This window comes from Vulpes vulpes, chromosome 4 (genome assembly GCF_048418805.1).
Source record: "Vulpes vulpes isolate BD-2025 chromosome 4, VulVul3, whole genome shotgun sequence".
Classification (NCBI taxonomy): domain Eukaryota; kingdom Metazoa; phylum Chordata; class Mammalia; order Carnivora; family Canidae; genus Vulpes; species Vulpes vulpes.
In genome coordinates this window covers 80575178-80588659 of record NC_132783.1, presented here as the reverse complement: position 1 = coordinate 80588659, position 13482 = coordinate 80575178, and the positions used below count along the sequence as shown (strand labels likewise).

The 13482-nt window shown below is 57.1% G+C and overlaps 1 protein-coding gene across 1 annotated transcript in view; it reads right to left on the bottom strand.

Moving 5' to 3' along the window:
• Positions 1–13482, bottom strand: part of COL13A1 (collagen type XIII alpha 1 chain) — an 85554-nt gene that overhangs the window by 32239 nt on the left and 39833 nt on the right. Inside the window, exons 16-21 of the mRNA XM_072756217.1 lie at positions 6820–6864; positions 5917–5949; positions 5183–5209; positions 2672–2725; positions 1771–1857; positions 201–254 (exon numbers count right to left, since the gene is read on the bottom strand). Coding sequence (XP_072612318.1) covers positions 201–254; positions 1771–1857; positions 2672–2725; positions 5183–5209; positions 5917–5949; positions 6820–6864 — 300 coding nt within the window. The remainder of the gene's footprint in view (positions 1–200; positions 255–1770; positions 1858–2671; positions 2726–5182; positions 5210–5916; positions 5950–6819; positions 6865–13482) is intronic.

The following is a 13482-nucleotide window of genomic DNA, read 5'->3' as shown; positions in this document are numbered from 1 at the left end:
GGCTCTGGGTCCGTCCCTGGGCCAGCGTTTGCATGACAGCTGACTCAGTGGAAGGCTCTCCCTAGCCGGCAGGAGCGACAGCCACCAGGAGCCATCGCCCTGGGGGTCCAGCTGCAGGGACGGCCACCACTCTTGAGCGCCCTGAGCTGCGGCTTGAACTCCCAAGCCGACCCTCATCTCAGAACTGGGAGCCCCTGTACCTTGTCTCCTTGCTGTCCTGGGGGGCCAGCCTGGCCATCAACACCAGCTTCTCCCTGGGGAAGAGGAGAGACACGGGCTGAGGGCACACAGGGCAGCTTGGCCAGCTGTCTGAGGGGCCGGGGAATGGCCTTGCTGTTGACATCCCGGGCGGTAGGTGTCTTTGGGTCTCCGTCCTCTGCACAGGCTTCTACTACCTCACCTCATTCTACTCATCTGACTCCCACCTACCTGTGGGCCCAGCCCGGGTCTCACCTCTTCCTGGAAGCCTTCCCTGTCTGCCCCTTTCCTCCTCTGTGTTCTGCCCCACTTGTTGGGGTTCACCTGCAGGGCCAGGCCCTCCTCAGTTGATTCACCCACATGCCAACCCTGTTGCGGCCCCCCCGGTGTGGACTGCTCCCCATCCCTAGCTACAGGGAGGCAGGAACACTTGGGAAGGCACACCTCATCAGGTCCTGCCTGGGAGACGGAGGGGACCGTGCAGGCTCTGGGCGCGTAGGGAGGGGCCCCGGGAAGCCTAGGAGGGTAGCAGGTCCCCTGCACATACTCCCCTTAGTCAGCACTGCCCGTGGCCCTGAAGGAGGACACGCACTTGGGAACGGCCTTCTAGCTTTCCTTTCTTGTGTCCCAGGGAGCAGGGATAGTAGTGACCAGGCTTCCCCAACCCCAAATCAAGACCCAAGATGTGCCAAGGTACCCATGCCCTGCGGGGACGGACTCCAACCCTGGGGATGGCCCAGAGCCCGGCTGGCAGGCCCACCCTGTGGCCAAGCTGGTGCTCAAGCCAGGGAGGCTCTGTTCCCACCACGGTCAGAGAGGTGGGCACGTGGGGGTTAGCTCGAGACCCTCCTGCCACGTCAGCTTGCGTCCTGTGGGCTTCCTTCTGGCTCCTGCCACTATGAATTGTGGGTCTGTTTATCCTGCTGCTTGGTGAGCAAGCTGAGAGCAGGTTCTCTACGGCCTCACAGCCCCGGTGGGGCCCAGCCCACAGCAGCCCCTTGATATATATGTCGGTGCAATGAATGTGTGTATTGTCTACGATCATATAACGAGTCCTTTCCTTATAAGCTAAGAAGGAGGCCCTCCTCACTTCCTGGAATAAAACCAAGCAGCGCAGGAGGCGTCTGCTTCGGGAAACCCACGTCTCATCCCAGCAGTTTCCCCCAGTTTAAGGACTGTGAGGGCAGCTGACCCCCTGCGGCTACCAACCCCTTCCCCCGTGTGCCAGCACCAGGTGGGGCCCAGCTGATCACTGATCTCGTATTCAGAGCCTTGGGTGGGAGCCTTGTGGCTGTCCTAAGGCCCTGTGGCCATCTGTCCCTGACTTGGTTACCTTGTAACTGTTTGAATCATTGGGACCATCCATCTGCCCTCTGTTTCTCTTGGATAGTCAAACTATCACCACTTAAAATCAGGAGCTCAGCCCAAATCGCCTTTCTAGAATCCACGGGAAAACCACACATCTGGAGCAGAATAGAAGGCAAGGTACCCAGAACAGAGTCCCCAAGAATGGGCTGAAGATAAAGGCCACAGTCAGCGTCCCCCTAGAGCGCAGACCCCAGGGAAACTCACCTTTGGGCCTGGGGGCCCCGGGAGCCCTGGGGGGCCCGGCTCCCCTCTGCTTCCTCCAATGGAGTTGCCAGCATCACCTTTTTCTCCCTGGGGGTGGAAGTGTGGGAGAATGGGAGAGTAACCGTCACTTTGGTCTGCCTAGCTCCAGAGGGGGGTGGCCGATCCCTGTCTTCTCTCCCCTCCCAGTTCCAAGGAGTGGGGGCAGCAGACCGTTCTTCAACCCAGGCTGGGCACAGAGGCCCTCAGAAGCCTGGCCTGGTCTCACTGGCCATGGGCACTGAGGAGAGAATGGACCTCTGGCTGTCGCTGGGGAACAGGAATGGAGCTGAAACCAGAGACCCATCATGCCTTGGGTCTAGACTCTGTTTCTCAAAGTGTGTCCACAGAACCCCTCCTTCAGTGGGTGGGAAACATTTGAAATGTGACAAAAAGGGTTTGGTGGCCAAAGGACTGTTAGGGAAGGCGCAGTAAAATGAGGCAGGACAGGCTCCTTCACCGCAGGGTGCTCTGAGCCTCTGCCTGGCTAAAGTGCCCTGGGACCTTGTAAGGGGGCCTGCCTCATGCAGCTCTCCCCACGTTAATTTGACCTTAAGTGTTTTCTCTCTTTTTTTAATGGAATGTCTTACGGAACTCAGGTACTAAGGAGCACATTTTCAGAGTTGGTGCAAAGAAAGCTGACAAGGTACAGCTACTGGTCTTTGCATATGAGCATTTTTGCCCATCTGGGCCTCCCATGTGGTACCCGACACTAATCCGGCTGTGTTCTAGCTGCTTCCCCCCAGTCTGGGAGGGACACCTCCAGTGCTGGGGCCCATGTGAATGTTCAGGGTCGGGAATGTGGGTGCAGATGAACACAAGGCCTTTGCATAGAAGCCACCATTCAGAGCTTGCTAATACCCACCTTCTGCCCTAGGAGGCCGAGTAGCCCGGGGGGGCCTGCAGCCCCCTTCTCGCCCTGTGGGGGAAATGCAGATGGTGCAAGGTGAGGAAGGGTTTCTCCAGGCCGACTGGGAAGGCACCAGCCCCACCAGCATCTAGCCTTGGCTTCCTCTCTGCTGCCTTCCTGCCCCTCTGTGGGCCATTTCCTGAAAGACTCCGTTTCCCCCCAGACCCCCACCTGCACCTTCCTTGAGCCACTTCACACTGATGAGGGAGGACCTGTATCATTGTTCTGTTTCCATATCCTCATCATTTACAAAGCGAGAGGCGGCAAGAGCATTTAGCTCCTTTTGGGGATCTCCTGGAGAGAGGCAAGCAGTTTAGAAGGCTGGTAGCTGGGGGAAGCTTTTCCTTTTAACCGCTTTGCTCTTTTCATTTTTTTAAATGTCCAGCATTTAGAGGCTCCCGGTCTCTGCCTACCTCCTCCCTGCCTCCAGGGAAGACAAAACCCATCTAGCTAGACTTCTCCTTTGGAGGACTATTTTGAGGAGTTTGCTTCCTGTGATGGGTTAACTTGTGTCCTCCCAAAATTCGTATGTTGAAGTTCTAACTTCCAGTATCTCAGAGTGTGACCTTCTTGGGAAATAAGGTCATTACAGTTGTAATCAGCGGGGTCATGAGGTCATACTGGAGTAGGGTGGGCCCTTAATCCCAGAGGATTGGTGTCCTCATAAAGGAGAAATTTGGACAAGGACATGGATACGGAGAGAACACCATGTGAAGATGAAGGCAGAGATTGGGGTGGCAGTTCTACAAGCCACAGGGCACCAAGGACACCAGCAAACCACCAGACATGAGAAGAGAGGCGTGGAACAGCTTCTCTTTCATAACCTGCAGAAAGAACCGACCCTGCCCACTCCTTGATCTCAGGTTTCCAGCCTCCAGATTCTGTTTGAGCCACATCCTCTGTGGTCCTTTGTTATGGAAGCTCCAGTAAACTAATTACCCCCCCCCCCCCGCCCCCCGCCGAACTATCCTCTTCTACCCTGAAGAACTTTCCCCCCCATGACATGCATCATGGAGCCCTGCTCTCACTGCACAGATGAAGAGGCTCCGTGGCTATAAGCCCCCCTCATCGCCTCAAGTGTTAGAGGCAGGTCTGCTCCCCAAGCCTCCTGAAGCTCCAGCTTCAACACCATGAAGATGGCATGTGCACTCACAGTGTCCCATATCAGGAGAGCGCTCCAAGAGTACCCCACCAGGTCAGCGCTATAGCCCCTCTCCCTACAGCCTGATGGCTGCTGGTTCTTGTAGGTAATATTATAAATTGAGGGCTCCGGGGCATAATTTGCCACCTGGAGACACAGACGGTGCCACACCAGGTCTTTAAGTGTCATCCCCTTGCCACCTGCCCTTGGGTAGAAGCTGAATGACAAAATAGCCTGAAGCTTGTCAAGGGAGGGGAGGAAGCTAGGGGAGGCCCAGGTGACTGGAGGGAAGTGGGTCCTGGGGCCCCAGCAGGCCTGCCTGGGCTGTGCCTGGACTGTGCCTGCTGTGCCTGGGCTGTGCCTTAGCTGGGCATGCCCTGAAACAGGCCAACTCTAAAGGGAAGGGATGCAGGTGCTGCCCTACAGAGGCCCCCAGGGAGTGGGGATGGAGGGAAGGAAGGCCTTCCTTCTGCTGCTCTTTCCTCCTGGAAAGCAATGCTTCCTTCCGAGGAGGGAGGGTGTGCTCCCGAGCTAGGCCATCTCTGCACTCCCCCCTTCCCAGGGACACACTGCAGGCGGCACTCCAACCTTGGGGGTAGGGCAGGGGGTGGGAGGATCAGCAGAGGCCCATATGAAGGGGACACACAATCAGAGACACAGTATCCTACCCTTTGCCCCCTCTTTCCTGGCAAACCTGGGGGCCCCGGCTTCCCTGCTGCTCCTGGGTCTCCCTTTGGGGTAAGAAGAGAGAGTCACTGATAAGAGGATTAGGGGTGGTGGTGGTGAAGGGTACGGTGGACAGTGATTGTAAACCAGCATTTCCAGAATACTGGCCCCATGAAATGTTCCTCTTAAAAAAAGGATGCTCTAGTCAAGTAGTTTGAAAATGCTGCACCAGAGATAACAGTTTTAGAGCTTCCCAATGTACACAGAGCATCTTAAAAGCTCTAAAAAGGCCTGCAGTGGAGGGGGGGGGGGGGGGACAACCCTGTGAAATATTTTTATCTCTGTATTTCCCAAACATAGTTGGCATGGAAACTTTTTTCATGTGACATCCCTTATAAAACTAGACAAGAGAGAGAGCCCTGCAGGCACAGGGGGCAACAGTTACGTGCTGGAGCTGGTGTGCAGGCAAACTGACCGAGCTCCAGGCCAGGATCCGGGGAGGGGAAGGCATTCCTGACAAGCAAGCCCTGCCTGCTCAGTCAGGTCCCCAGCTCCGGGCCAGCCTCAGGGGGATGGAGAGCATAACAACAGCAGCCACTGCCACCTCCACCCCATGCGTGATGCTCCATGTAGCCCAGAACATTCCCTCTGTATCGTACCTTGGCTCCTGGGGTCCCTGGCTCACCCTGTGTGGAAAAAAAGAAAACTCAGATAAAGAGGTGAGGGAGAGGGAGTAAGAGCCAGTGCAGGAGTAAATGAGCAAAGGTCCTCACGGGGTAGGTGAAGCATCTGGCCAGCCCAGGGCTTCCCTCTGCCTAGGCCTCAGGTCCCAGGCCAGAGGAGGCCTCTTGGCCTCAATTCCCTATAGTGAGGGATATGGCAAGGGTGAGGGCCAGTGAGGCACCCCACAAGGAGGGAGAGGAAGGAATGGCCATCTGCTTTGGACACAGTGGCCCCCGTCCACGGACCTGCCGGGAGATCTACATTTGTGCTTCTGGGGGTCCTCACCCATCTGCCTGCCAACCAAATGGGCAGTTAGGGTGGGGTTCAGGGGCAGGACTCCTGCTCTCTTCTTGGGAGCTTTGCAAGCACAGAGCTGCCGAATTCTGAAGCATAAAGGAAAGGGCTGGGTTCCCTTGCACACTGGCAGGGTGGTGAGCCCTTTCGTTGAGGCTCGTAAACCTTTCCTACTTACTCTGCGAGGCTTAGTTAAATGTCTCTTGTTCAAGTTGTGCATAATGGCATCAGTGTTGCCTTAAGAGGAAGGTTTCTGAATCCTGTCCCTCCTTGGTCCAGTGGCCACCCTACTGAGTCCCTGAAGCCCCAATTCTGTCTTCCTCTCCCCTTCCTCCTATCCTGCCCCTAATGTGTTGAGTGATAACGTTCCACTAACCTTCATCCCGGCCACAGCAATTCCAGGAGCTCCCTGGACAAGAGAAGAAAAAGGCATGGCGACTTTGTGCAGTTGGGGCAAAGCACCAGAGGGAGCGGCCAGGGTCCCAGGCTCTCCTCAAGGGGATGTGAGGTGCAATCCCTCAGCAAAGGTGGGTGGCTGAGTCTGGCACAGGAAGCGTGGGACCCGAGGAAGGAAGAGGCTCTGAGCAGCACAGGTGAGTCCCTCAGGCTCCCTGCCCCCCTCCTCAGCATCCAGGCCCTCCTGTCGGGGAGCCCATGCGTGTCCAGGTGGGGGTACATCTCTAGGGTGCAATGTGGGGAGGGCTTCAGTGGGATAGGAAAGGTGGAGGAGGAGATGGGAAGGGAAGGGGGTGGAAGGGAGAGCCGCGTGGACGGGGAGAATGGGAGATGGCTGACTTCTGGGTGTGCAGGTGGGATTCTTCTTATAGAGAATTCTCCGGACCTGTGCCCTCATGCACTAGGGAGCAGCTGGGAGTGAACCCCATTTTCACATCTTGAGCTCAAACCAACCACTTTGAGGCTGCCAAACGCACCACTTAATAAATCCCAAGCGGAGGTGATTTGCAGGGAGTCCCTACTCCCCGCAGGGGACTGCAGCCAGAGCTGGGCTTTACTGGAGAAACTATTTGATGACCCAGAGGTGCCCAGGAGGAGGAGGTCTGGCCACCAGGGGGGCGCCGGTGAGTGTCGCTCGTGAGCCAGACAGAAGCACCCCTGCCTGGAAGAGCAGGCTGGCACAGCACAGGGAGAGGGCGGGGGGAGGAAATGTGTGCCCTGTCTTCATGGCTTCGCAGCGACATGGGAAGGAGAAGGAGCTGGACTTCCAGAACTTGGCTGGGGCTCAGGGAAGGGCTGCGGGGGATGGGTGAGGGGCAGGTACCTTCGCTCCTTGTTTGCCCGGCATCCCTGGCATGCCTCGTTCTCCCTGAAGGAAGAAAGAAAAGAAACGCTGAGAAGAGGACCCTACTTGCCCGAGGCCTTGGCCTGGGTGCACGTGACTGCTCAGCTGTGCACCCCTCCTTCTCATTGCCACCTAGCACCTCTTGCTCCATTTTCACTCCAGTAGCTTTGCTCTAGTGGTACCTGCTGGTGGGGCCACAGGGCAGATTGCCCCCCTGCCTCTTCATCTGGGCTCCTCTTCCTCCCAGCTTCCTTGGATCTAACTCCTTCTGAGGGCATGTGGGTCTTGGCCCTATGTGGCAGAAGGCCAGCCTGTGCTTTGTGGGGTGGGGGGTGAGGGGTGGAGGCAGGGCGCTGCCTGGAACTCATCCAGAGGTACCAAGACAGCTGTGGCTTCAGGACTTTGTGGGCTTTGCTCTCAACCTCAGCAGTGTCCCATCTTTCTCCTTGACCTCTTTTACCTCCTCGTGAAAATGCCAAATCTGTGGGGCAGAGGTGTGAGCTCAGGAAGGACAGCTGGTGACAAATGGAGGTCAAGACAAGTCCAGACTAACCTACTGTGTCAGAGAAGGGGGTGGTGCGCAGGAGAGGAAGGAGGGCAGTCCCCCCCCCCCCCGCCCCCGTCTCCATGAGCTGAACCCCAGATAAGCCCCAGCCAGGGCTCTGAATGCCCTGCAGCGACAGGTGGCTGCCATCCGCTGCTGCAGCTCCCAGCATCTGAAGGCCTCTGAAGGCATCTGAAGGCTGGGGTTGGCAACGTGGGGTCCTGACAGACCGTGTCCCAGACCAGCCTCCCCACTCAGGACCCAAGAGCGGTGGCCTCAGGCCAGGCTGCAGTTGCCACAGGCTCACAGGCAGAGGGGGAGACAGGTCCCACCCGGCCTGCATCTTTTCCGCTGTCCTCATCCCTTCTCTGCCATCTTATGGGAAGTCCTATCCACCCTTCTGCTGGCCAAAGCTGGAACTTCTCCCAACCTCTCTCCTCCATGACTGGGTCTCCACGCTGGCACCCGGGTAAGCTCCCCAGGCCGGACAATAACACTCCCTTATTTCAAAACAGCCGCTCCTTGGCGTTGACTCTAGAAAGGGGGCCAGGCATTCCGTCCTCGCTTCCTTCCCAGCCTCATCTCCTCACATCCTGATACCTATTCCCTGTTTCCCTGGAAACACCACTCATTTTCAGGATGATTGTGCTTTTTGATGGAGGGCAGAGGGAAAGGGAGAAAAAATCTCAAGTAGGCTCCACGCCCTGATGGGGGGCTGGACCTCACGACCCTCAGATCACGAGCTGAACTAAAACCAAGAGTTGGATGCTTGACCCACTGGGCCACGCAGGTGCCCCAGAATTCTATGCCTTTCTGATGTTCCCTCAACTCAACACCCTGTTCATTGTCGGGGGTCCTGGTCAAATACCATCTCCTCTGTGAAGCCTTTTGCTGTGCTCCATAACCCAGTGCTGGTTCTGGGGTGCAGCAGGGACCACTTGGCATTTGTGATCTGCAGGCATGAACTAATGCCTGCCTGGGATGGTTCACCTCCATCCTCCTTGGGCTGTCTCTTAATTCTGCAAAAGGCCCAGAAGCTTTAGCTCCAAATACAGGAGCCCTTCCTCACCCTGGCCCACCAGGACCCCTGAGCCACAGGCAAGGTTAGTGGAGCCGCCCTCAGGAAGTGAGCGCAGCAGATAAGTCAGGGCCTGAGATCTGGCCCAGCCGCCAAATTCTGGGAAATGCCTCTTATAGGCCATTTACTGTGTCTGCCAGGGGCCTGGCACAGGGCTAAAGCCTTTACATCTCTCCTCTATTCAGTCTCCAAGACTCCTCTCCAATGTGGCCACGGATTTTATCCCTGTTTCACAGGCGAACAAACTGGCTCAGAGGGGCCAGGTACAACGGCCAAGGTCATGCAGAGCAGGGATTTGAACACAGGTCTTTGCCAAAGCCCAAGTACCCATTTCTTTAAGCCGACCCCAAGCATCAGAGGGGCTGATTCTAAAGCCCCTCTCTGCTGGAGGGCCCTCAGGTCCGTGCCCCACGAGGGTGAAGGGATCAGCATAGGAGGGCAGCTCTTGGGCAGACTGAGTCTTTAACCACAAGCGTGCCCTGTGCCAGGAGGAAGTTGCTGGGCAGGGCTCCGCCTGCCAGCCCAGGTCTCTCTGTGGCCAGCAGAGGGTGCCACAGGACCTCGGCAGAAGTCTGGCCAGTGTAGGGGATCCGTTAGAGCCCCCTCCTCAGAGGCGCCAGCTGAGGGCCACTCTCTCCTTCAGAGGACCAAGATCTCCTGCTACCATTCCAGCCGGCCCAACCCAACTGACTTAGCCCCGAGGACAGAGTCCCCTGGGGTGGGGGGTGCAGGGGGGAGCTCAGCCTGGCCCTTCCTCTTCCCCTTAGCCTTCTCTCAGTGCCCCGCCTTCCTCTTCTCGCCTCCAGCTGGGGGACCTGGCTGGGAGTCAGGAAAGGCCCTGTGACCCTAGGTAAGCCTCTTTGCCTCTCTGGGTGGGAGACCAGAGACCTCCCACCCACCCAGATGAGAGACCTCTGCTCCGACCCTCTCTCCAGCCACCCCCAGCCCCGCCTACCTGAGGCCTTTAGTGGGAAGAGAGGTCAGAGCCCCTGGGTCTGTTGGCAGCTCCAGAGCGAGGCCACTGAGGTGGGAGTTGAGCTTGTGGGGAAAATGCTGGTGTAGGAGGGGGTCTCAGTGGGTCTCTGCTCCCCCCCCACCCCGCCGAGGGATGGCCACAGATGCTTCAGCAAGGGGGGGGGGTGGAGTCTGCTGGAGCCCCATCTCTGGGCTTCTGTCTCCAGTCTCAGCAGGAGCGGTGCAGAGCGAACCCCGGGAGTGAGGGTTTCCCCGCTAATTGGGGTTGTCCTCAGTCCGGGCCGCTGGCTTGTGTGTAAAGACAAAACTACCCGCCCCAGGGAAATCGGGGCCCCTTGGAGCCTCCTAAGCAGGCAGCCCTCCTCGTTAGTGTGGCTGACCTTTGCCCTTTCCTTGCCCTCTGGGTCAAGTCTCTTAATTCTGCAGATGACCCAGGCTCTCTTGATCCCATGCCAGGCCTCCGTCACTCCCAGCCCTCTGTCGGGCAGGAAGCAGGGGTGCCCCAGGCTGACCCCACTCTGCAGGCTCATTCCACTCTCATCAGGCTGGGCTTACCCCAGCCTGACCTCTGACCTGGGGACCGGCCCGGTTCTACGCCAGGAAGCGCCGATGCCTGGATTTGTGAGGTGAGACGGAGCAGAGTCATTGTCAAGGACTTGAGGGTGGCCGTGGGCAAGGGCACCTGTCTGCAGGGAGCAAGAAGGGGCTTTCTGGTGGCTATTGCTAAAAGGGTGTCCATGATACTTCTGTTCGTACAGGTTCCCCTCGGTTTGTCTTTGTGAGGGCATATGTACAGGCTCCTTTTTCTACATTTCCCTTCTTAAAAGTGTTCCTGTTTAAAAGGTTTAAGTTTGGAGGGGCACCTGGGTGGCTCAGTGGTTGACTGTCTGCCTTCGGATCAGGGCGTGATCCTGGGGTCCTAGCATTGAGTCCTGCATCAGGCTCCCTACTCCAAGGGGATTCTGCTTCTCCCTCTGCCTATGTCTCTCCTCTGTCTGTCTCTCATGAATACATAAATAAAATCTTAAAAAGAAAGGTCTAAGTTTGGAATTGTGCTGAATTTAGATTCACTAACTGGCAAGTGTCTTCGTCTTAGGTACAGAGGGCGTTCTCCTAGTCAGTCCAAGTCTGAGGTCTCCTATTTTTCCCCTCTATCTTTGCCTTTCCTTATCCTCCCAGTAGGACTCTGGGGCTCCCCCAGTGGGCCCCCAGTGATGCTATCTGGGCCACTCTGCAGCTGCGGAGGTGGGCACTGAGCACCGCGCAGGTGCACAGAGCATGGCTGGCACAGGCTGCAGTGGAATCAAGCCGGACATCCCACCACCGAGGAGCCTGGCTCTTTAGCCAAGAGGCTGCCAAGAACCTGTGCCTCACTGCTGGCCAGGAAGGGGTAGATTCCAGTCATTGTGCCTCAGAGAGCACTGGGTGAGCACAGGTGGGTAGGGAGGGGGCTGCCTCCCATGACCTGGAAGGCCCCTCCCAGTCCTGACTTGTACCATGCCGGGGCCTCTCCAGCTGAGCCTGGCACAGGAGCGCCTTGCGGCCTCAGTACATTGGCTATTCTGGTCCCCACTTCCGTGGAGGGACCTACCGCTTACCAAGACCACAGGATGAAAGCCAGCTCCTTGGAGCACAAAATGGCCACACTCCTGTCCTGCGGGAGTGGCCTCTTAATTGGTGATTTACTGTTTGTTGAATGAGCAGGGCAGGGACTTGGCAAGAAGACATAGTCTGGAGGGAGGTGGGGGGCTTCAAGGTCAGCTCCCCAGCTAAGCAGGGGTCAGGCCAGGGGAGTGTGGGGAGATGAATGGACCTCCCTCGTGTGGAGCTCCCGCTGCAGCCCTGCACCAGGGGAGGGCCCCGATGAAGCAGCTCCACACACAGACTCTTTGTTCTCTGCAGGGAGGAGGAAGGCCTGTCTGAGAGCTGGGCGCGCAGGGCTGCAGGGGGAGGCCAGCGGGCGGCTCTGGCCTCTGCCTGGACCAGGGCCTTTCCCTGGGCTGGGAAAGCAGGCAAGGCGGACTCACGTCTCCTTCTGCCCTAAAGGGTTCCTAGGACTCCCTTCCAGGAAAAGGCAGCTCATTTCCTTCCTCGCTGCCCTAGCCAGCTTCAGACAGGAGAGGACTGGAACCAGGGAGATGCCAGGTCCTCTGGTAATTAGGACCGGCAGGAAGTAATCTGGGGAATTACCGGGGTCAGGCGCCCCATCGAAGGCCGGGGCTTTGGAAGGGCGGCTGGCTTGTAATCTCGATTTGAGATCGGTTGATTTTGTAGTTAGCTCCAAAAAGAAAAGTCAGCTCTAATTAATCCGTGGGCTTTGGAGTGTGGGAGAAACAGGGCCCAGAGAGCACAAGCTGGGGGCTGGAGGCCGGCGGGGTGAGACTCTCAGCCCCCACGAGGCCTCCGATCTGAGGCCCATGTCTCAGATCCCTGATCTGCTTTAATTGAAATGGTCTGCATGTCCCCGGTGGGATTTCATGGTTTTGAAAGAAAGTGCCGTCCGCACCCCAGAAGGCTCCTGCATCTACGGCTTCCATCTGCATGGAGCGCTCTGCTGCATGCACGTGAATGCTGCATGCAGCTTGGGGTTCCTCAGGCCCTCTGAGAGCCAGAGGGGTACGGGGGCCTCAGGAATGGCAGTGGTGGGGGCCTGATTCAGGCTGTCTTCTCCTGCCTTTAATGGAAGTCACGGGACTATGCAAACTCCTTGGGGGAATAATTTGGGGGATCAGTGCCAATGAACAAAACACTCCACTTTCCAGATTCCTTGACTGAAATGCATCAAGGACCCCAAGGTCTGCTCGCAGAGAGGCTAGGAAGCTCTGAGAAAGGCCCAAATCCAGCTGCAGCCTCTTTTCTCTCAGGAACATCAGCTCAGCTTCCACCTTCTTTCTTTCTAGGGGAGGAGGGGCCTCCCGGAAATCGGAAATGATGGCATCTGCCCCTTCTCCTTGCTCATAAGGCCCATGGAGTAAAGTCCCTTGGGGGTAAGGATTTGGTTTTGCTACTTCCTGGACTCACCTCTCTGGGCCTCAGTTTACTCATCTGTAAATTAGGGTTAGGAATGATCATGCCCCTTTGTAGAAGGATTGGGGAGGGGTGAGAAGGACTGGCATGGCCGTAGAGTCAGGAGGGCCTACTTGGGCTGGGTGGGCAAGCTTCTGGTCCTCTTGCCTTCACCCTGGTGCCCTAGACATCTGACCTTAGGGCCCATCTGACCTTCTCCCCTGGGAGCCCCATAGCCTCCAGTAAGTAACCACAGAAGTAACCGCAGCTATAAGCAGCTCTGGTGTGAGGCTCTCACATCCTGCCTCCCCTGGCCTGAAAACGCATAGTCCCCAGCCTGCGGGAAGGGACTGTGTGCTTCAGTCACGGTCCTTCATGCGAACCCCAAGCCTTACCACCCAGACCGCCCGTGCGTCAATGCACCCCCCGCTGCCATGTCAGATGGACCAGCTCCGACACGCTTGGAGATAAGCTCTCACCAGGTTTTGTGATCCACATACAGTCTGACAATACCCATCCATCCCCTTGAAAGAGAGCCAAGGTTGTAATGTTTTAAACACACTTTGCATCTTACAACATATTTAAAGTAGATCGGTGGCCATAAATTTGGATCAAATTGGTACCACATGGGTGAGCAACACTACTTGCAGTGTCTAGGCAGAAGGGCTGGTCCCAAGCAGGGCTGGGGGGCGGCATGGGGCCTGCTGGTCACACCGGGATTTGATCCTAAGGATCTAGAGAAGAAGCTCCTGCTGGCCTGGCTGGCCTTTGAGAGGATGCTAGGCTTGGTCCAGCTGCCTGGGGGTGGGGGTGGTGATGGACGGAACTAATCATTAGCAAACTTTGCAGGCCAGGAAACATCTTTGCTAAGAGTTAAATTCCACCGATGCTGAAAGAAAGGCCTCCCTGTATGTGTATCAAGTCACTGGAACAGAGCAATTGAAGCAGATGTGGAGGGTCTGTTGGTTAGCCCATGAGCTCCCCTTACACCCTAAACACAGGCGACGGTCCCATGGCTTCTGTCCCAGCTTGGTGTCCT